This window comes from Triplophysa rosa, linkage group LG21 (genome assembly GCF_024868665.1).
Source record: "Triplophysa rosa linkage group LG21, Trosa_1v2, whole genome shotgun sequence".
Lineage (NCBI taxonomy): Eukaryota > Metazoa > Chordata > Actinopteri > Cypriniformes > Nemacheilidae > Triplophysa > Triplophysa rosa.
Window position 1 is genome coordinate 15,947,175 of NC_079910.1, and position 24,087 is coordinate 15,971,261.

Genomic DNA, 24,087 nt, shown 5'->3' on the forward strand with positions numbered 1-24,087 from the left:
CACAATCTCCCGCAAAAAAAGCAGATGCTCGCAGATGAACACTTGAGTCGTTCCTTCTCAAGTATCCTAAAGGTTTTTTTTGCCTGTGGGATTGCCTCACAACAGGTGTTTCTGGAAGACACAAAGGGTGTTTACATCGGCAAACTCGAACTGACGTAGCCAAATGGCTCACATGTGTGCTTAAAGCAGAATTCAGAGCTTTTGCTGAAACAAAACAATCGTCCAAGCTGGCGAATTCCTTTTCTGGACCCCAGAAAGACCTTTGAACCTTGTTTACGTAACACGGTTAATATTTAGTGATTAGAATTTGCAGGTAACACGTGTGTTATAAATTAACTTGAGCATGTTTTCGTCACAGCGACAGCAGACGATGACGAATTATAAGCTTTCGCAGTGGCTGAAAATGTTCGTACAGAACAGATGCACTTAGCAAAAACAATCAAGAAAGCTGGTCTGTAGTGTTCAGGTGTGCAGATGGTCATGTTCTGATTCTGTATGCATCTTCCAGGGGTTTCCACAACAACAACATCAAGGCCATTCCTGAGAGAGCGTTTGTCGGGAACCCACTTCTGCAGACCATGTGAGTGTCTTGTCGCAAGAAGCCAAAACTCCACGTGCGGTTCGCCATAAATAACTTTCTGTGTTGACATAACATGCCTGAGTACGTGGTTTGTTTATGGAAATTGAAAAACTGTATATGAAATATATGACTGGCGTATCAAACTGTCAAACCTCTGTCAAAACAATCATCCTTCAGGAGGTAATTTGACAAGTAAATGTTACTTTTTGTCTTTAATTGGCAACAGTGTTACTAGATGCGTAAATCTAGATTTAGACTATTTCTATCAGCATTAAAGGTCCAGTGTGTCATTTTTTGGAGGTTCTATTGACAGAAATGCAATATAATATACATAACTATGTCGTCAGAGGTGTATAAAGAATGAAGCGTTATGTTTTTATTAACTTGGAATGAGCTATTTATATCTACATACACCACGGGTCCCCTTACATGGAATTGACCGTGTTGTTTCTACAGTAGCCCTAAATGGACAAACTGCTCTACAGAGCGCATTTCGTAAATACATGATCTCATTCGGCAAACAAGTGAAAACGTGACGACATCATAGTCTTGTGTCAGCCACCGTAGTGCTTCGAAACGGAGGGGTGGAGTGAGCCATTGGTTGCAATTCGCAACCTCACCGCTAGATGTCGCTAAAATTCATACAATAGACCTTTAAAGCTGCACTCCCCAACTTTTGCCTCTGTATCGCCATCTCTGTTTGAAATATAAAATTGCAGGTTACTTATGTATCTTTACCATGAAAGTCAAATGAGTTAAAGTTAAATCATGTCATATATAATGATAATAATAATTTATAATAATGATAAAATGTACAGTTTATTTAATCAACTGTTAAAAAGGTTTTTTTATCTCAGAATGTTTGAAGTTCAACAGAAATGCAAGTTTAATAGGATAACCCCATTTCACTTATTTTTCTTCTCTTTTCAGTCATTTCTACGAGAATCCCATTCAGTTTGTTGGCAGATCAGCATTCCAGTTCTTGCCAAAGTTACACACGCTGTAAGTAGCTACACTTTAATGTCTGAAATGATAATGTACACATGTACAATTAAACAGTTTGAACAGTAAACTGTTTCACTCCCAATAAAGCGCCTTCAAAGTACCGGTTGGCGAATGTTTATAATTTCTATTTCATCATTGACTTTCATTTTGATGAACACTGTAATCTTGCTCACATCTTGCCATCACTTCTCACATCGAAAAACATTAAACTAGTCATTTGTCTCCAAAAAACAGCACGTTTCAATTATAACCTCATAAACGTCAGAATATGAGATTTAACTTTTCATGAAAGCCCTGAAAAGTCATTTATCATTCTCTAATTACATAGATGATGCATGAGATTGTTCTGAGAGTCTATCCAGCGTTCATTATTTGGATATAAACTCTACCATCCGTAGGGCTGATGCTGTTGTTTTTGGACAGTGCCGCGAGCGCAATCAAAATGACCGAATCTTCCGGGGTTAATGTTTACTCTAGATTACGACAATCCGAGTGTGTGTGGTAACAGAAGACATTTCCTTGTGGTTTCCCTGGAAGACATCTTCATTAGCAGAAAGATCCTCTCTAATGAGTTATATCTAATCTCGTTTTAGCTCTTTGAACGGAGCCACCGAGATCCGACAGTTTCCAGATTTGAAAGGAACCACCAGCCTGCAAATTCTGTGAGTCTGAGATCAAATATCTCCATTTCACCCAGGATCAGTTTCACTTGAGAGACTGAGAAGTTCTTCCCACCATTGAGGACCATGAAATGACGGTTGACGAAACAGAAATGCGTTCACTGGTCTCTCATGTTTCTTGCTGGCTAGTTTTATTATTTTACGCGGTTTAAAATGATGCCTGAGCATCTGTCTGACGTCATTATCGACACCTTTTTTTATTGGTTAAACTGCTATGCTATTATTTTGTCAGTGGAATACAAAAGGATTTGAACTTATGTACTGTCGTTTATAATAATCATGTAGGTTCTGACAGGCAGCCACTAAAAGTAAATACAATGTTTGTGTTCCATAACAAAAAAAATAAACTTGAATTTTTTCTATTAAAATGTATTATAGTTTATTTTATTGAACCATTAAACAGAGATAATCTAATAAATGTTCAGGATTATAGACAAAACATCTAACACGGTCCAGAAAAGTAAATGTTTCAGCATTGTCACACTGCAAAAAGTCAATATCTTTGTCCTGCTTTCCTGTAAATAATATGTAAACATTAAAAAGAGACATTCACCCGACAAGCAGAATTGCTTTAGACAAGAAGAAAATATACCTTAAATATATATTTTTTCTCGCTGGCAGCACTTTCACTTGCTTAAAGTGTAGAACTTACTAAATTTACTTCATTATTTACAGACAGACACTTTTATCTGATGTATTTGTTTTACGGAGATTGTCGGCCTCCTTAAATGCACACGTATGCAGACTGTAAGTAAACTCTCCTACTCTTTGATATTCCCGCAGCACGCTGACCCGAGCTGGACTGACCGGCCTGCCACATGATCTCTGCCACCTGCTGCCTAAATTAAGAGTTCTGTGAGTTTACAAATACACACCTGTAGCACACAAACGCATCATTACAATCACACGTCTACATGATTCCTAAAGATCCAGGCTGGAAAAGAGAGTTCAAATTTACCCTGACCGATTTAATGTAAGAGCTGTACCCATTCAGATCTATTGTACAGACACAAAACCAATGAAAGTCAATGGGTACCGCCGTTGTTCGGTTACCAACATTCTCCAAAATGTTTTTCTTTTGTGTTCTGCATTAGAACAGGTTTGAAATGACAAGAGGGTGAAGAAACCATTACAGAATTTTCAGTTTCGGGTGAACTATCTCTTAAACATACGAGATATCACATAATAAATTAATCATATATATTATTAATATGTGTGTATACAGTATACAGATGTTACCATGGGTATTTGATGTACAGTATGTTATAAACTTTTATCTTTTTTTTCGTATAGAGGAAGTATATATGTGATAATATATATTGCCTTATATAACATATATGGCAATACCATTCACAACATAGGGACATTATATGTCATATATTACTTTTCCACATGGGTACACCATGATTCATATATTTGATGATAGACTCTACTACTTTGTCAGGCATTACGAATTAGAAATAAAACCAAGTGTTATCAGCCAATGCGCTGACAGATACTTTTGAAAGCTCGATATTCATAATATGTAAATACTGGTGTCTAAAATCACTATTATTTAAAGCAATCATCCTCATGTCATGTAAATATAACTCTAATTTCTGTGTCTTACAGCGAGCTGTCTCATAACGTCATCGAAGAGCTGCCGAGCTTTTACCACTGCGCCTCTCTACAGGAGATGTGAGTTTTTTCAATACCAGCACATATCTTTGAACGGCCCCCAAAACCCCCCACAGTAGAACAAATTTGACAAATGATGGTCGTTAATGTGGCAATCCATCAGTGTCCACATTTTGGATGCTTTCGAGCATGTTCACGGTCACCATGTGTGATGTCTGCATATACAGTATGTGTATGTCTGGCACAACGTGTGTGTGTGATCATGGTAATAGCATTTTTTTGTTGTTTTGACTCGGCAGAGGCCTGCAGCACAATCTGATCAGACAGATTGAGATGAACACATTCCAACAACTCAACTCTCTGCGCTCTCTGTGAGTACTGCACACGATCTGTCCTTTCTGTAACCTCTTGCACACCACAGCTTGTTTGATACTGTCATTTAAGTTGAAAAAAATATTGTGGGTGATACAAGTTTTTATTTCCAACTTCATTTTGTGGCTAATGATGTTTAATCAGAAAAATGCAGTTTTTTTTCATTTGTGAGTAACAAGTGTCATAGCATAGAACTGATCAACAGCATCGAAATGAATTGGTCAAAAGAGCCAGCATGCCCATCAATACCTCCCCCTACAGGCCAGAAACTTCAAAAAAATATTCACTTAACATCTGATTTACATTCTGAGCAAGTGTCATGGTTGTAAAAAGAATGTTAAAAATAACATTTATATTTGTATTTTAAATGCACTTATGGATTTATTTTTCTAACGTCATTTAAAGAAATGAAATAAAATAATGTTATTATTCACATTGTAAAAGCAATCAAATCAAATCCCTTCACAAACTGAATAGTCAAAATGTGCTTTTTATAATTTGTCTTGCTTAAAATAAAATACAATACAACTTAATATAAAATTGAGCAAAACAAAGTCAATTCAAGCAAAAAATTGAATGAATAGCCTATATTAATTAGGCCTATAACTGACTGCTAAAAGAATGTAATGTAAGTTACTCTGTACCAAAAACATGACCCAATAAAACAATTCAAAAGGAACGAAGAATATGGTCGGACCGCGGAGTCGAACTCCTGTCTTTAAAAGCAAGACTGTGCTGCTGATGCGAACGCGGTCCACTGCGCCAACGAGGCTGACACCTCACAAACATGAACGTACACAGAGTCATGAACGTACACACTCTCAAAAAGATGCCGTTTGTGCACCTATGATTAACGAAAAGGAGGAAAAACATGCCCAATGGAAAAATATCACATAATGAAAGTCTAAACATGATTCGCAATAAATTTAAAAACAGGAAACGTTATTCAGATCCACATTCTACTACACAGGTTTTCTGTTAATTGGAGGGGCTGGACTGTGTAGAAAAGGCGCTGCTGATTTTAATATTATAGAAAACGCCACATTTTACTGCGTCTTTGATACACGGAAGCGCCGTCTGCATGACCTGCCTTCCGTTTCCATCATACACCTTCCGTTTTCACTATACTCTCTCACACATACATACATTCTTCTCTTACATACATATATTTTTTTCAGACATACATATATTTTCTTATTACATACATTTATAATTTTTAATACTAAATGTATACTTTGAATACGTTTACATAAGAGCAAAATGTAAAAATGTGTGCGTAAAAATATATGAATATAAGAGAAAAACGTTAGAATGTGCGCGTTAAAATGTGTGAGAGTAGATATGTATGTGCGCAAAAGGAAAATGTGAGTGTGTGAGAGGAAAAAATTTATAAATGTGAGCGTTAAAATGTGTGAATGTGAGAATAGGTATGTATGTGCGCGAAAGGAGAATGTGAGTGTGTGCGAGTGAATGAATTTTGGCTTGGACGGCCCCTCATACGCACACGTCTCTCTCTCTCTCTCTCTCTCTCTCTCTCTCTCTCTCTCTGCGCTGGTTGCTGCTTGATCATATCACGAGTCATGTTCGGTAAAATTTATTCGGCCATTTCACATATTCGGCAGAACAACGAACTTGCGTTTTTTGCTATTTTCGGCCGAACATTTTCGGTGGCCGAACATTCGTACATTTAGCATCCCTAAAATAAACACACTTTGAAAAATGTCTGTAAAAAAGTTATAAAAGCATTCACTATATGCAAAATTATAGATGCATTGGCCATATAAAATATATTTTGATGTCTTTAAAATCAAAATATATTTGATGTCTTGATCAACATTTTCACAGTCAAACCTTCTGTTTGACACAAACTGTGTATCTGACATAAAGAAGAGTGTAGGTATGTAGATAAATGAATGATTTCTTATTACAGGGATCTCAGTTGGAACAGGATTGAAATCATCCACCCTGATGCCTTTTCCTCTCTGCAGTCTCTTGTTAAACTGTAAGTATAAAAACCAATGCCCCAAACGGGCACCTGTGCCACCCAAGATAAACATGACACACAGACCCCTGATGTCTGTCAAAAAAACTGACTAGACCTTCTCCTTTGCACAAATGCAGAGATTCATTGACCTGCACTTCAGAGTTTCTGGCATTTTTGTGATGCTACAGTTGGCTCGATGTGAAAAGACTGTGGTTGTAATCACGGCGAAAGGATTCGTGCATTGGTGAAAACTTGCGTCGTCAGTCACAGGCTATTAAACACAACCAGCATTATGTGAAGAATGTGATGATTGAATGAGTGTTAAAAATTGACAGATGATGCATTTGTGAAGCACTGGATAAGGATATGCGGGTAGTGCAAAGGTATAAGCTATTATAAATTATTCTGATGTAATGTTTTCACTATCGACGAAGCATTTGGACATTATAAACACTGTTAGGGGAGGAGGTAAAGCCAGAAACAGTTTTTGTCTGCAGAACTTGTAATGTTCTGGGTTTGATACAAGCATCTGTGACCACAAAATAATTTCGACTCGTCCTGTAGCTTGTGAAAACAAGCAAAAATAATGTCCTTCGGTTATCAACAGCATGTTTGTGTCAAACAATCCTTTAAGTTTTATGTGAACTGGCATACTTTGGCATTCAGCAGGGTCAAACGCTCAAGCCTTGTGCCCCAAACATGTCAATGTCGCTTTAAATAAAACATTCTTCTATCTGCCAAATTATTTTCAAGTAAAAGCACAAACACACTTTTTAAACAAAACATGTCACAAGTTTGGCATTATGGCATTATAGTATATTATAAAATAATGATTTTCTGAACAATGATAAAAATGAACATATTTTGGACTTTTTCTGGTTGTCAAACGTTCATGGAAATGGGCACAAGTATAAAGATAACAACAGCCACAGAAAAAAATAAGAGACCATTTCAGAGACTGTTTTTCTGATTTTTAAATGTACTATTTATAGGTATGTGTTTAGGTAAAATGATGTTTTTTTTTTTGTTCATTCTGTGAACTACTAACAATATTTCTCCCAAATTATAAATAAAAATAGTGTTTCTAGTTGCATTTATTTGCAGAAATGAAAACTGGAGAAACAGGTCACAATAACAGAAAAGATGCTCTGTATTTTTTCAGACCTCAAATACTGCAAATAAAACAATTTCACATTCATTTTTAAGCAACACAACCTATTAGAATCTAATCAAACAGTCAATAACGTTATGTTTATTCTAAGATTGCGCACTGCAGTTTCACTTTTTTTTTTTGAGTTCTTTAAATTTGAATGGATTTCATTTGGCTTTCAATGATTTTTTTTCATTCTTTAGGTCAAGAAAAGCTCTTAAAGTGAACACAACAATATTGTTGCTCTGTATCATTGTTTTTGTAGTTGTGGTGAGGACACCGCTATCCTCTTAAATTTTGAACAATTTTTTAAACTTTACAGTTTTTCTGGCCTTTAATGTAATGAGCTGGCATTACTCTGCAGTACCTTGTGTGCAGATACAAAAAACTGCTTACAAGTTAGTTGTGAGAAGTCTAGTTTCTTTTGTTAGCAGATCCTATTTTTAATGTTTTATTTTTTAAATATATCATTTTTTCCTAATAAAATGACATTCATATATCAAAGTGTATCAAAATGTTTTCTTAACTACATACACATTTTTAATCAGATCTGGTATAGATTGGGGTGTCACAATGTAATGGTATTGACAATAACAGTCGTATTAATAACCATTAAAAACAACAACAACAGAGCTCCGTCTGAAACTTCTGTACTCATCATCCATCAAGACTGTGATTGACAGGGACCTGAATCTCTCTTCTCTCTAACCAGGGACCTGACCGGGAACAGGTTAAGCAGTCTGCCACTAGCCGGATTATCCAGCCTCACTCATCTTAAGCTGAAGAACAACATGGCCCTCTCTCGTTCTTTCAGAGAGGAGGACTTCCCCAACATAAGGTACATTTGTAGTAACCTCAAAAACGTCAATCAGCTCTCCTACAAGAGATTAGCCCGACTTTCATGTTAAACCATCAAAGAAACTTCACAAGTATCTGTGGTTATTATTTCCCACAATGCAAACGCCTTGAGTAGTCTAAAAACGCATGAATTTTATTCGGTTTTCCAAGATACGACCCCCTGTTTATAAAATTGACAGCTTCAAGATACTAACAGTGGAACAATCTGTGGCCCTGGGAACTTTCCATTTATTGATACGAGTAAAAAATGTCTGCAATTTATCTAAAAACGGATCATTTTAAGCTATATTCTCAACACAGTCTCTTAATAAATACCACCCTTATTCTTCAGCTGCTCAGGGCTATGGAAACGCTCCAAGACTTCATCCTTGGAACCATTTTGCACCTAAAAAATGGTAGATTTACGTTTTACCATTTCCAGAAAACCAACTGAACTGATTCAAATGAAAATCAAATCACAGCATTTGAAATCATTTTGGAGGTTAGATGCACTGGTTATGTACTGAACGGGTCATTTGCAGATTGATGAATCGTTCTTTCTTGGAACTTTCCTTCCTGAATTTGGATCTTTTATTGTTTTCATATTTCCTTAAACTGATTCAATATGTCTGTTTTGTGCTGTCTTTTATTTGTATATTCATAATGTTCAAAGTTCTTAAAGGGGTAGTTCACCCAAAAATGGATGAACACAGAGAAAGATATTTGGACGAATGCTTGTTACCAAACAGTTCTTGGACCCCATTGACTACCTTAGTAGGAAAAATGACAATGGTAGTCAAAAGTGCACCAGAACTGTTTGCGTTCCTACATTCTTCAAAATATCTTCTTTTGTGTTCAACAGAACAAAAAAAATAATGTAATTTTTCCTACTATGGTAGTCAATGGGGTCCAAGATATGTTTGGTTGTAAGCATTCTTCCAGATATATTTCTCTGTGTTCGTCAGTACAAAAAAATTACACAGATTTGGAACAACTCAAACGTGAGTAAATGACGATATTTTTGGGTGAACTATCCCTTTAATAACTTTGCTGGCACAGCAGACAAAATATCTCGTGCCTACTGCAATTTTATTGTCTGTGACAGGAATTCCTAAACACATATGTTCCAACCTTTTAATAAATATATGAGATACTCGTTTTTTATTTATTATTTTATATACAGCTGCGCATTGTAAAATTCCTTATTCATTAAGAATAAATGGAACTCGCGGCTGATACGTTCTTTCCTTGTTTTTCCCTATTAGTATTACCAGTCCTGTTGTTTTGTCATGACTCTGAATGTTCTCCGTCATCTCTGTTGAAACAGGGTCATTGAGATGCCATATGCCTACCAGTGCTGTGTGTTTGGAGCCTGTAACAGCTACAGAACAGCCAGTCAAGGAGAAGAGCAGATGGGTAGTGATGAAGAAGACCTACAGAAGAAAGCCTTGTCTCTGTTCCCTATTCACACGGAGAACAACTGTAAGCTCTAACTTTACTACTGTAAAAACTTTACTACCTCTCATGTAGTATACAGCAATGTGGGTTTAACAAGTAGCAGAGCATTACTGTTTCTGGCATGATAGAAAATATGAATAGAGACGATCCTTAAAGGAACATTTCACCCCAAAATGAAAATTCTGTCATCATTTACTCAACCTCAAGTTGTTCCAAATCTGTTTCTTTGTTTTGATGAATAAAGAGAAAGATATTTGGAAGAATGTTTGTAACCAAACAGTTCTAGGCCACCATGGACTACCATAGAAAAAATAAAATCGCCAGTGTTAAAAAGTGTCAAATTAACTCTCAGTGTTTATATAATCCACACTTTGAGAGTGTGGATTATATATACACTGTGGGTGTTAATTTGACTTTTTTCAACACTGGCGATTTTACTCTGTAGTCAGTGGTGACCCAGTACTGTTTGCTTTCCTACATTCTTCAAAATATCTTCGTTTGTGTTCAACAGAACAAAGACGTTCATGAAGTAATTTTTCCTACTATGGTAGTCAGTGGTGGCCAAGAACTGTTTGGTTACCAAACTGTTTCAGTTTCCAAACCAATACTGTACTATATCGATATCAAGTCACACGTTTATACAGTAAACCTGTTTACTGTCCCTGTAGACAAAAATAAAGACAATCACCTGACACAAACATGTTCTCATATGAAAGGAGCGCAAAAACATCACTTACTAGTTTCCACACTAAACATCTGAAATGAGAGTGTCTATTTATATCTGCTCTCTTCCATCTGCCAGTCTCTTCATCTTTAATTATTACACAACATGTCAGGGCCGTACAGTAACCGCAGGTATTTGACGGATTAAATAAGTGTCTCTTTTCTCCGTGCATTCCTCGGTGTGATTTGATCAAGCTTCTGACTTGAAAGGACTCTTTCGTAATTACACTCAATGGGAATAAACATTGTAATACCAGTCGGCTTATCGTAAAATAACAAAACCAGAGCGTAAACAAAGCATCGTGATTGAGGTTAAATGCACAAAGGAGAAATGGAAAGTTGAGTTGTGAACGGTGTCGAGTGATCCTAAAGCCCTTGGATAAATTACTGTATGTCCCAATAGACTTGATGGCCAAGAGATGATGTATCTTCTGTCAGACTGAGCAAATTTTATCATTCACAAAGTGAATGGCGATCCCATTTATCATGTGCCATTTTCACTTACAGATGACCTGGACCTGGAGGAATTCCAGTTGGCTATTGAGGAGTCCAAACTACAAGCCAGCATACAGTGCACCCCTATCCCAGGTGTGAATTATTCGCTTGTAAATTAATTCATTCATAATCATTCATTCTGGCAAAGATAGAGATGAACTCTAGGTCAAGTCACACGAATGTTGATTCATAACAACCCTACTGCATTTACACAATGTAAATGTGCAATACCGGTCAAAAGTTTGAAAACACTTGAGTGAAATGTTTCCCATTATCCTAAAAAGGTGTGTGCTATGCTTAAATGTCTGACAGACTAAACTATAGTTGTGCAAACATACTTTTTTCATTACAAACAACAATTTTCTTATCAATGTCTTTGACTTGGATGAATTTGACTGAACAATGAAAAAATAACAGCCAAAAAGAGCACAGAATAGATGGGAGCTACTTTAACATAGTTTCAAAAGCATCTCAGGGTGAGACCTTAAGAAGCTTCTTGATAAAATGACAAGAGAACATTTCTTCAAATCTACTAAAAGGTAGACAAAAGGTAACTATAGGGAAGATGATAAAATATAACTTAAACATAACCATTTTTTTAGTCACAACATCATTCTCATAGCTCTCTTTGTGTTATTCCACAGTTTTGATGAGCTTAGTATTTTCTCCTAAAATGCGGAAAAATATAAATATGTAAGTGACAGTGTTCTAAAACTTTTGACCAGTAGTTAGTGTATTTCCCCCAGTATTGTTTGTACTTTCAAATTTCTGGAATTCTCATTAAAAAAAGTTTCAAATATTGAATGAATTTGATTACATGTATACAATTTTAAACAACAGATCATCACAGTGAATTATTTCTCTTGTTGTGTGGTGTTAAAGGAGTAGTTCACTTAAAAATAAGCCCCCATTGACTTTCTATAGTTATTTTTATTCCTACTATGGAAAGTCAATGGGGGATTATTTTGAAGTGAACTACTCTAAGATGCATTGAGCCTCATTCATGAAAACAAGTTGATGTGTAAATTGCTTCCAGAACAAAACCGTCATATTCAATATAAAGTGAGGATTTATAGAAAATATTTTTAAAGACATTTTTGCTCCATGCATGAGGCTCAGACTTGGTGCAAACAAACCTTAAAGCAGCTGTCTGTAACTTTTCATGGTTAAAAATAAAGAGAAATCAATTAAGCAAATACATAAGCTGATACTGTATAATGTGCACAATTTGAGCTTTCGTGTACGATTTTGCAGGAAATGTCAGTAACCTGTAAAGTATGTGAAGTTACCTGCAATTTTATCTTTGAACAGAGAGGGCGATATAGGGGCAAAGCTTACAGATTGCAGCTTTAAGGTTATGTTTTTTTATCTAGTTAAATTAAAAAAATGTTCCTCCATGCCCTCCAGGTCCATTTAAGCCATGTGACAACCTGTTTGATAGTTGGGTGGTACGCCTTGGGATGTGGCTCATCTCTCTGGTCTCGCTGATGGGCAACAGTTTTCTCCTCGTGACGGTGTTTGCCTCCCCCAGCTATCTCTCACCCGTCAAGTTTATTATCGGCAGCATCAGTAGCACCAACCTGCTGACTGGCCTGTGCACCGGTACCCTGGCGCTAGTCGACGCTCAGACATTTGGCGAGTTCGCCCTGCACGGTGCTCAATGGGAAATGGGTGCCGGTTGCCAGGCAACAGGCTTCCTTTCAGTGCTGGCAGCTGAGGGCTCCATACTCTTCCTCACCCTAGCCGCGGTACAGTGTAGCGTGTCGGTATCTTGTGCCAGGGCCTATGGAAAGTCGCCTTCACTGGGAAGTGTGCGAGCCGCAGCGGTAGCATGTTTGGCACTTTCGCTGGCAGTTGCTGCTTTGCCCCTAATAGGGGTTGGGGAGTATGGGGCAACCCCGCTGTGCATGCCGTCACCGCTGCCAGACGGAGAGCCGTCGACGCTTGGGTTCATGGTTGCCTTGATCATGATGAACTCCCTCTGCTTCTTGGTGATCACTGGAACTTATATCAAATTGTACTGGGACCTGATGAAGGGTGACTTTGACAGCATTTGGGATTGCGCAATGGTCAAGCACGTGGCCTGGCTTATCTTCACCAACTGCCTGCTTTACTGCCCGGTGGCCTTCCTCACATTCTCCTCCCTTCTGGGACTCTTTCCAGTGATCGAGGAAGTTGTCAAATCAGTCGTCCTGGTGCTTCTGCCTCTCCCGGCCAGCATCAACCCTCTGCTCTACCTTCTCTTCAATCCACACTTCCGTGAAGACGCACGTCTCCTCCTGAACCGAGCTCATCTACGCCATGACCGCAACCTGGATTCCTTTGTGTCCGTTGACACGGAGAAGAGCTCGTATGACTCCACTCAAGCCCTGGTGTCCTTTGCTACAGAAGCAGATGCGGTGGCACCGACCCAAGAGACAGTCACTCCATTTTCTTGCCCACCCTCAGTGCCTCTCATCCCGTGCCTGCTGCAGATGAACCCCTCAACAGAGAGGGAGAGCGCTGGAGAAAACACGGTCAGGTCTACAGCAGGACTCAATGCAAGAGAGCAGGAATTTCTTAGAAAAAGTGGCCTGGCCACTCATAATGGAAAGGTCTTCTCGAGAGTCTACCATTCCCAGCTTCTCTCATCTCATTCTTAAGTCTTTTCCTGAGCTCTAAGGACTCTATACGTGCGAGAAATTTTGAGCCCAAGTATGGACCTATACGTGCGAGAAATTTTGAGCCCAAGTATGGACCTAGCCCTGTAACCATTACAGCTAATGAACAATAAACAAGGTTGAATTGGGGCAATATATACCTGTACTTACATGACATTCTGAAAAAATAAAACCTTTAAAGCTTATTGTGGGCCATATAATAAGTTAAGCAAAAAAACGACAAGCGCAAAAACAGCTTCATCTTGTATTTTTTTTATCTTTGTTTGTGTACAGAATAGAGATGAATCTTTAAGGGATGTTCTGGGATTAATGTACATTGAGCTTTATTGACAGTGTGGCATGCTGCGAATTTCCACAAAAACTAATTTGAACTTGTCCCTCAGTTTGTGAAAGCGTGTTCACAATAATACACTTACAACGGACCCTCATAAGGCAAAGCAACTGATGAAAACCTTTGAATGAACACCCTTTTTATAAGCAATTTAATCAAAATGTCAATTTTGCATGGTACATAATAGCGATGTGACACAACTATCTAGTTTTTCACATACAGGTGGACGTGCCATTTTTATTATTGCCTGTGTTAACAGCATGCCACTGATGCTGTCAACTAGCTTTTTAGGACCTGTGGCATTCCTTTATTTCAGGTAATACCACAGGTATGTTTGCTGATGTAGTGGGTGTTATGTATCTAAATATTTCAATGTGAAAAATGTTTCTACAAACTCACTTGTATGTACTCAAACTTTTATGCATTCATTTTCAAGTGTATATGTATCAAAATAATCTTTGCAATTCGTCAATTACTCTGGTCTGCCCTTTGGTGAACAAAACGCAAAAACCTAACATCCCCATGGCAAGAGAGAAATATTAGCCAAATAATGAAAACTCCATTATTTATTTACTCATGCCATTTTCTCATTTTCATAATACAAAACTGTAGTGTTTTGTTATCAAAACAGTTGATTTTACTACTTGTGCATTATATTCCGAAACATCTTAATTATTGTAACCGATAGTTACCTTCCAATGTTTGTGCCTTTAAACTGGATGTGTTGTTATTCAGGAAGTGAGCTATAAACCTGTCAACTAACATGCACAGCAGAATTCTCTTCAAACTCCTATTTCATGAAAACTGACCATACGTAGTTTATGCCTGTTAGTGCCCATTATAGGATTACTGAGAATATGGCAGTGGCATCGATTTATGTTGTAAAACCTCTTGCAATGCATGAAACAATTTTCAGTGTTTTATGCCCAATAATATGTTTTCAGTGAGCAATACTACATAGACATTGTGTTTTTACGTTAAGGCCCCATGATTAAGGAAGAGCAATAAAAATATGTCACTACTATATAAATGAAGATATTAAAAAATTGAGTGATTTGATTTGGTTGTAAAAAAAAAAAGGGGTTCTTTTACAGATTGTAAAGTAGGCTAGCTATTGTATTGTAAAATATAACTACCTCTGATCTGGCATGCTATTACCTTTTTTCTCCTGATTGATTTCTATTCCTTTTATATTAATTGTATATTAAAATGTATTATTTTATATTGGATTTTAAAGATCTTTGTACAACAGACACTATTCTGGATGTAAATATTTTCATATTTCTGTATACATGTGATGAAAGAATGATTTAATAAAGTTATTAGTTTCATAAATGTATGTCTGAAGGAATAGTGAATCGTTACTTGAGATGCAAATACATTTTATTACATTCATAACAACAATAAACAAACAAAACAGAACAGAAATACTTTTTGTATATAAACAATCATTACCAGCTATTGTAAAGTACACTACATACATACTTTCTTAGATTGCTCTAAATTCTCCTGTGCACTAAGTGCTTCTCTTTTGTGAGCAGTTTTCTTATTTTTATTCTCAAGAGAGCTCTTTTCTTCTGTCAGATTTCCCTTTAAAAACAAGAAAATTGTGCAATTAAAATGCGCTTAAAAGGAACAATGTCGCCCTCCATTGGTTGATATATGTAATTGCATATTATGTGACCCTGTGAAAACCCAGCAACTCACGTTTGTCTGATTTCCTGTTTTCTACATAAAAATCCTTTTGCATAATGTAGTGAAAATTTTACATAATGTAATTTTTACCTTGTTTTTCTGGATTGCATGTTCAGTTGTCCATTTCTTTGCCTTCTCAAGATACAGTGGTTTGTTGTATTTAAATTCAGAAGACTGGAATACATAAGACATGTCATTAACATCCCAAAGCGCAAAGCTAGAGCATGATCATGTGTCATGGAACTAAACTAAAGGGGGGTGCATTTCCCAAAAGCATTGTGAGCCAACTATGGTCGCAAGTTCCATCGATGTCAACAGTTTTTCCAAAACCACAGTGCCAATAAACATACGAAAAAAGAATTGAAAGTTACATCATTGTTTGGGAAACGAACCCCAGAAGAGCAAAAATGATTGATACTTCTAAACAGGTTTCAAATATGCCATTCACGGTAAGTCCACCCCAAACATATAGGTTGAGTCAAGGTTGTACAGTCAAACCTAAATTTATTCAGACACCATTAACATTTCTCACAGTTTATTCGCTATAATTTAGAAAATGATAATAAAACATGACAAGAACTTAAACTGTGTCAGAAGATTGCTCTGAAGAGAACTTTGATAGAAAGGTACAGTATGTAATGGATCAGGTTGAATAGATGTCAGCTGTTAAATTTAAGTACAATTATATAATACCAATTTAAAGCAACCAATAACTAAGCAATGCTTCTGATTTTGTTAAGTCTGTATGTGGTATAAAGAAAAAAACGCTTAAGGTCAAAGTGTCTGAATAACTTGGTCCCAAATTTATATCAATTTTACTGGTAGTCCACTTTATTAAGTATTTTTGGTTATAATATGTCACAGTTTACTTTATTTTACCATCCTCACTTTACAAAAATGAACTACAGCGTCCTGCACCCACTAGTAAAAAATATCAAAAACTATATCTGGTGTCTGAATAATTTTTGGTTTGACTATGTCGTGGCTATTCCAACACTGTGTTTACCTATTCACTCTTACAAATGATGGGAACATTGTGGGAAACCAAACTCACAATATCTGCCATGAGTGGGTCATCAGGGTTGGGTTCAGCCATGAGTAACTGTATGGAGGTCAGCACTGTTGAAATGTTGAGTGAGGGTCTCCAAGCTCCCTTATCAGAAAAGACATAGAAAATCTCAGCATGTTGGTCACATCACATATAAACTGTCAATACATGTATGATTCATGAAATAAAATTTAATAATGTTTTAGTAACATTATTTTTGCGTAGCATTCCTTCACCTGTTTATTATTATTATGAGTGTTTGCCATAAAAATGTCATAATGTAAAAAAATATACACACACTCACTGAAAACATGACTTAAAGCTACAAACTTTTCTATAGACTAAAGATAACATTTATCCGTTTCTTAGTGAGATTCAGCCAGGGGTGTAAAAAGTACACAAAAATTATACTTAAGTGAAAGTACAGATACTGAGAGAAAATGTTCCTAAATTAAAAGTCCAAGTATCTAGCCAAAAATGTACTTAAGTGAAAGTAAAAAAGTACTACATTAAATTGCAATTAAGTATTAAAAAAGTAAAAGTAACAGCAAGAATTAATCGATTCTTGTTCAAGCATTTATTCTTCCAATATTAAGTGAATGAACATTCAGTGGAAGACAGAGGATATATTTCATCTTGTACGAATCCTTACCAACACAACTAAAGGAAAATAACTTGCTAAGATATGATGGGGTGTATCTCGATCAGCTCTTGTTCAGTAGTCAGTGCACTGATCAGACAGTCGGGTCATTTTAAGGGCTGTTTAATTTGTTTCCTAAAAATTCCCACAAAGCAACTAAAAAACCAGGCGTGTCAGTGCTCCTTATGTTCCCTTACTGGAAATCGTGTGACAATTTGTTTACTGGAAAACACGAAAAACATAAACAAAATGAAACGCAGTAAACTTTTGAAAAGACAAATGCTTATTTTCTTTTGTGTATAAACACACATTGCTATACAGGCAGGGGATATAATCTACTTAACATTTAAATGTAATATTAGACCAAATGTATGCACTGATATGCAGCTAAGGAGGCTAAAGCTTTTATTACCATACCCAGCTAGCACAGGTACGTCTGTAAGACGTTTGCTAAAGATCTGGAAAACATCTGTCGTGTAAGAACATCTGCTAAACTATAGATTAGAATAAGCAGTTTTACATCAATTCTAAATCATAAACATCTTACAGACATCTTCTAGTATTGCAGATGAGCAAACTATGTCTTGCAGATGTAAATGCAGACATCCAATAGACATCTGCTAGATGTTTGTGTGCTATCAGGGATACCCTGCGAATCGCTAGGGGCCGTTAACTTTTGCATGCGCAAGTTATTTTAAATGCAGATACGCCGCAAATGCACTGAAATAATGGCCGTTCACATTTCGCGTCTTTTGCACACACACGTTCTTCATTTTAAATGTAGACGCTTCAAAAGTGCGCTCAAATAGAGAGCACCACATCACTCTCTTTTTTCCATGCACGTTAGCACGGCAGCGAGTTGAAAATATTTCAGCTTTTCAGAATGCTGCAATCGCGCAAAAACGCAAAATGTTAACGGCTCCCTATGTTTTAAAAGTCTACTATACCGTGTATTCTTCTCACATACAGGTGCTGGTCATATAATTAGAATATCATCAAAAAGTTGATTTATTTCATTAATTCCATTCAAAAAGTGAAACTTGTATATTATATTCATTCATTACACACAGACTGATATATTTCAAATGTTTATTTCTTTTAATTTGATGATCATAACTGACAACTAATGAAAATCCCAAATTCAGTATCTCAGAAAATTAGAATATTACTTAAGACCAATACAAAGAAAGGATTTTTAGAAATCTTGGCCAACTGAAAAGTATGAACATGAAAAGTATGAGCATGTACAGCACTCAATACTTAGTTGGGGCTCCTTTTGCCTGAATTACTGCAGCAATGCGGCGTGGCATGGAGTCGATCAGTCTGTGGCACTGCTCAGGTGTTATGAGAGGCCAGGTTGCTCTGATAGTGGCCTTCAGCTCTTCTGCATTGTTGGGTCTGGCATATCGCATCTTCCTCTTCACAATACCCCATAGACTTCCTATGGGGTTAAGGTTAGGCGAGTTTGCTGGCCAATTAAGAACAGGGATACCATGGTCCTTAAACCAGGTACTGGTAGCTTTGGCAATGTGTGCAGGTGCCAAGTCCTGTTGGAAAATGAAATCTGCATCTCCATAAAGTTGGTCAGCAGCAGGAAGCATCAGAAGCGTCTCGCCTGGGCTAAAGACAAAAAGGACTGGACTGCTGCTGAGTGGTCCAAAGTTATGTTCTCTGATGAAAGTAAATTTTGCATTTCCTTTGGAAATCAGGGTCCCAGAGTCTGGAGGAAGAGAGGAGAGGCACAGAATCCACGTTGCTTGAGGTCCAGTGTAAAGTTTCCACAGTCAGTGATGGTTTGGGGTGCCATGACATCTGCTGGTGTTGGTCCACTGTGTTTTCTGAGGTCCAAGGTCAACGCAGCCGTATACCAGGAAGTTTTAGAGCACTTCATGCTTCCTGCTGCTGACCAACTTGATGGGATTTTCATTAGTTGTCAGTTATAATCATCAAATTAAAAGAAATAAACATTTGAAATATATCAGTCTGTGTGTAATGAATGAATATAATATACAAGTTTCACTTTTTGAATGGAATTAAAATATATTAAAATTGTTACCTGAGAACGTGGTGGATCCAGAGGCGCATTAAGACCTCATGGTGCCCCTGGGCAACAGCCCCAGAGGTGCCCCCCATCCACCCACACGCAAGAATCCACTCATTAAAAGATTTATATATTAAAAGATTTTATAAGAATGAAACTCAGCAATTTACAATATACTATTTTACAAGAATTACACATTAACATGACACTTTTGTAGAAAAGAACACAAAAAACAACTCTTTTCATCAAACATTTTTAACAATTAGGCCTACTGTAGTTAAGAGGTCGCGTTTTCATTGGCCCGCCGTGGAAGCCTATCCGTGATTGGTTGACTACTTTTGACAGCCTATAATGCCTGGAACGCACAGGAGGACCTCTCGAGAGCAAGAGTACCAAAGGATTCGTGGAAGCACGGCACGCATTTTGAGTGCGCACACGCTCACAGAGCGAGAGGAGAGAAAATTCATAAGAGAGCAGCGTATAATTGAAAGCGTGCGTCCAGTTTTGTGCATGAGCAAAGGAAATCGGCGTGCGAGCGGAGAGATTCGCACGCTCGTATTACAAGAATGCGCTCTGGCCTTGTAATAATGCGCTCGCGACATTTGTCATTAAAATAACGCCATATCTCTGGGCTAAGCCCCAGATAGCCGCGCACCCTAGAACCACCCCTGCTGGTATGTAACAAAATAATTAAAGTGTTTTTCCGGTATTTATCGCAACGCACTTAAGCAGTCACATTCCAGTAAAATAAGTGCTGCTGTTGAGGTAACTGATGAAGCGTGACATCAATTCCCAAGGGCCAATTAACGTGTTTGGCTCATTATGTTTAAACGAATCTCATTGGCAGAATAAATGGCATAAGCACAACTCATTTGGTTCGTTAGTAGCAAGGTAACAAAACGACCTGCAAAAATGTAACAAGTAGGGAGCAAAAAGTACTATTTTTTCTTTAATAATGTAGTCAAGTAAAAGTACAAGTATTCAGTTAAAATCGTACTCGAGTAAAGTACAGATCCCCAAAAATAAAATTTAAGAATAGTAATCAAGTACAATTACTCAAGTACTTTACACCCCTGGAACAGCAAAGCAAAAGCACATAAGCAAACCATCTCAATTTCAATTTCACCATTAAAAATGTCCTGGGGTCACTTGTCTTTAGGGTTTTACCTTTGGGGGAAACTTCAGAGCGTCCAGACAAATGCGTCCTGCATTATCGATGTTAGGGTGATAGATGGGTGTAAGGAAACGCATCTTCGGGGGCTCAAATGGATACCTTCAAACAAGAAAAAAGCAAAATTGTGAATCAGGTATAGAAATACATTTGTTTTGACCCCAATTTTGTTTTTAAGATCTGATTACTTTTACCTCTCTGGTATCTTGATTTCCAGCGTAAACACGCCACCTTCATATGGAGTGCTTGAACCTCCGACAATCTCTGTAACATACAAGAAACACACAAGAGAGGGTAACGTCGGACTTGAGGGCTCATGTTCATTTTGAAAGTTGTATGGGTAAACTGATAAGAGAGATAATCATGCAAACTGACGAGCTTGTAGTTCATCCAGCCGTCCCTCCACCTGCCAGCACGAGACACCGGGTGGAGGTTCATCACTGAGGAGCTGCAGCTCGCGCTTCAGGCGACTGATCCTCTGCATACTGAACACACACTGCACGGTTATTAAAACAAACACGTTCTTTCATACCTACAACATTACTCACAATATAAATATTCACAATGTAACGTTAGAACAAAACGGCTATTGTTTATCTATGCTGATTGCGGACAAAACTTTCTTTAACAAAAACACGTAATGTACAGGATTATTTTGCTTGAACATTTAAGAATACGTTCAGAGTGTTAGATTCACTTACATTTGTAGTTACTCTCGAGGTCTGACAGCTGAATTTACAAACACACTCCACACGACTTCAGCAGCAGTTTTATAATTCTACCCGCTCAATGTTAATACGTCACTGTGTGACTCGCAGGCAGGGTTGCCAGATCTGGTAACAAAAATCAGGCAGCTCATTGGCCAAACAAAAGTAACCCAATCAAAATGTTATTATTGGTAGAATATACATTTTGTAAGCCTAAAATATTACAAAACAAGCATTTCAGTCAAGTAGTTTATTCAACATGAAAAGACATAACTTCGCGGGGTGGAAACTTCCGCATGGTTTAAAAATAGATGTACTTGGCAACAATACTCGCGGGTTTTCTCCGGATGCATGATGGGTGTTGTAGTTGGAGCACGGTCCTTCGTCATCCTGGAGTTTATACCTTTGTATCTCAGTAACTAGCCTACAGGCTTAACTTTAATTATTTGTAATTATAGCCTACTAAAACAGTTTTAACCACAGCTTAAACGGATAGTTCACCCAAAAATGAAAATTCTGTCAAAATTTACTCACCGTCAGATTATTCCAAACCTGTATAAATTTCTTTGTTCTGCTGAACACAATATCTGGAATATTGTCAAATATCATCCCCCATTGACTCCCATAGTATGTATTTTCCCTACTATGGCAGTAAATGGTGGGTGAGATCTGACATTCTTCCAAATTTCTACCTGTGTGTTCAGCAAAACAAAGAAATTTATACAAGTTTGGAACAATCTGAGGGTGAGTAAATGATGACAGAATTTTCATTTTTGGGTGCAGTATCCCTTTAAACTGTTTCCAGGACTAATTATTTTAATTGTTTCAATTTCTTTTTTACGTCTATATTGTGTAAAATACATGTTAAATATTGATGTAGGAATAAGTTTTAAAACTTTAAATAATTTTTAAACTAAATTGACCCTGAGAATAAGCTGGAGTAAAAAAACACTTTAATATACACTAGCTAAGCATGAGTAGTTTTTATACCGTTTAAAGATAGGTGTCTAAAATAACACATCACACCTGTTTAATTCATCTTTATTTCACAATATCTAATACAGTTCAGAAGGTCAGAAATTACATTACAAGGGACGTAGTGTTGCTTTCGTCAACGAAAATTATGACGAAATATGGTCGTCAATGAACCTTTATCACGTGACGAAAACGAGACGCAACGTAAATGCCGGTCATGTGACGATGACTATAATTAAATGTATAATGCAATATTGTTGACGAATAAAAACGAGACTAAATGTGGTTTACAAAATAAAAACTATGCTAAAATGTCTCTTCATTTTCGTTGACCAAAACGAGACGAGACGAAATGTTATAACGTTATTTCGTCTGATGCTTTAACCTAGATGCGGAGCGGAATCCTGTTATTTAAATGTCATCTGCCTGTTCTGCGTGTCTGCGTGAATTATGTGCACAGTTTAACATGCAACACGAGTGATGGTCGAGGATTTCTCTGCGTCTGCTCTGTATGAGGACATGAACACATGAACTTCATCTCCAGAGTTTCTCTGAGAGTTTATTTTAGGAGCGTTTAATTTTTGAGTGAAGCTATCAGCAAACACAAAAACTCAAGCGTCTTCCTAAAGACCCGTCAAAATAAAAGTCCCGTTAAATTGAACACTCAGAAAAAAAATACTTTAGTGAACTATAATAACTTTAAACCTCTCTTGCTCCAGTGCTATGTGCAAAAAAAAAACTGCATTAATTTACTGCATTCTGTATGCTACTACAGGGCACTGAGGGCAGTCACTCTTTTCGTGTTGGTTCTTTGCAATGCTGGCAAATGTAACCTTCCAGTTGACTGGCGAAATCACTTCCATTTGTTTTATTAATAAAGGATATTGGAAGTAAAATCGGTCTGAGTTATGACAAATACTTTGATTTTAATAGTCACACAGCAAGAAAAAGAAAATTTGTATAGGAAAAAGATGCATCGAGAATCGTTTTATCATCGCATCGCAGCCCTCTGAATCGTAATCGAATCACATCGTGTCGTGCCTAGAGATTCCCACCCCTACCGATGGCCGTAAATTCAAATCAGACATATTCCGTGTCTGGAATGGATGTATTCTGAGTCTATAAGGTAACAATAATATAATAAGATAACCTTGTTTGAAATGGGTTTGGCTAAAAAGAACCGTAGGAACGGGCAATGATGAGGGAGAATTGAGACATGAGAGTAAGCGTCCTTCAGGTCGATTGCCATGAATCCATCTTGACATCTAATAGATGCCAGGATGCACTTCTGCGTGAGCATCCTGAACGGCAGCTTGAGCAGGTGTCTGTTTAGGGTACGCAGATCTAGCGACCCCCGCTTTTTTGGGGACGATGAAGTATGGGCTGTAAAACCCGTTGAACATCTCGGCTAGAAGGACGAGCACGATCGCTTCCTCCCAGAGGGGTGGCGACCTCGACCGGAAGCACGGGAGCATCCTTGCCTCTGCTGAGGTTGAGAGGATGCCCCGAAACTTGGGCGGGCGTCTGGGGAGTTGGATCGCGTAGCCGAGACGGACCGTATCCCGTAGTCACCGTGACGGTTTGGGAAGCTCTTGTCAGGCTCCCAGGGACCGAGACAGGGAGGCTAGGGGTACGTTCTGCTTCATCGACCTCCCGGGGGTGGTTCGATGGCTGGCAGTGCGGATCCCTCGCCGTGGGGGGGCCCCCGGAGAGGAGATCAGCTCTGCAGTTTTACCTGCCTGGCGATGATGTAGCACAACGCACCATCGAATGAGAGTGCATAGGCTGATGATTATCCTCGACATTGGGTCTCGCCTCAACGTCGAGTTGCCGAACACCGTCGTGTAGAGGGTGAGAGCGGCTGTGATAATACCCAGACGATGATGTGGCACAACGCACCGTCTATTGAGAGTGCTTA

At 37.8% G+C, this 24,087-nt stretch overlaps 2 protein-coding genes across 3 annotated transcripts in view; one reads left to right on the forward strand and one right to left on the reverse strand.

Annotated features, from left to right (window-relative positions):
- The window catches only part of LOC130571816 (leucine-rich repeat-containing G-protein coupled receptor 6), a 79,381-nt gene extending 64,183 nt beyond the window's left edge, over positions 1 to 15,198 (forward strand). Inside the window, exons 8-18 of the mRNA XM_057363049.1 lie at positions 509 to 580; positions 1,511 to 1,582; positions 2,179 to 2,247; positions 3,049 to 3,120; positions 3,877 to 3,942; positions 4,182 to 4,253; positions 6,185 to 6,256; positions 8,101 to 8,226; positions 9,553 to 9,707; positions 10,914 to 10,994; positions 12,309 to 15,198. Coding sequence (XP_057219032.1) covers positions 509 to 580; positions 1,511 to 1,582; positions 2,179 to 2,247; positions 3,049 to 3,120; positions 3,877 to 3,942; positions 4,182 to 4,253; positions 6,185 to 6,256; positions 8,101 to 8,226; positions 9,553 to 9,707; positions 10,914 to 10,994; positions 12,309 to 13,543 — 2,092 coding nt within the window. The 3' untranslated portion in view covers positions 13,544 to 15,198. The remainder of the gene's footprint in view (positions 1 to 508; positions 581 to 1,510; positions 1,583 to 2,178; positions 2,248 to 3,048; positions 3,121 to 3,876; positions 3,943 to 4,181; positions 4,254 to 6,184; positions 6,257 to 8,100; positions 8,227 to 9,552; positions 9,708 to 10,913; positions 10,995 to 12,308) is intronic.
- A 65-nt stretch (positions 15,199 to 15,263) lies between these two features.
- ube2t (ubiquitin-conjugating enzyme E2T (putative)) lies at positions 15,264 to 21,285 on the reverse strand. 2 transcript variants are annotated; one of them, XM_057363059.1, is made up of 7 exons: positions 21,189 to 21,285; positions 20,863 to 20,972; positions 20,682 to 20,751; positions 20,484 to 20,589; positions 16,642 to 16,740; positions 15,678 to 15,761; positions 15,264 to 15,482 (listed from the first exon to the last, which is right to left on the reverse strand). In XM_057363059.1, exons 2-7 carry the CDS (start codon positions 20,969 to 20,971, stop codon positions 15,366 to 15,368), a joined length of 585 nt encoding a protein of 194 aa, XP_057219042.1. In that variant the 5' UTR covers position 20,972; positions 21,189 to 21,285; the 3' UTR covers positions 15,264 to 15,365. The 2 variants fall into 2 exon arrangements, with proteins under 2 accessions (XP_057219042.1, XP_057219041.1); XM_057363058.1 differs by having other exon boundaries at positions 20,863 to 20,983; positions 21,189 to 21,273.
- Between the last annotated feature and the right edge of the window lie 2,802 nt (positions 21,286 to 24,087).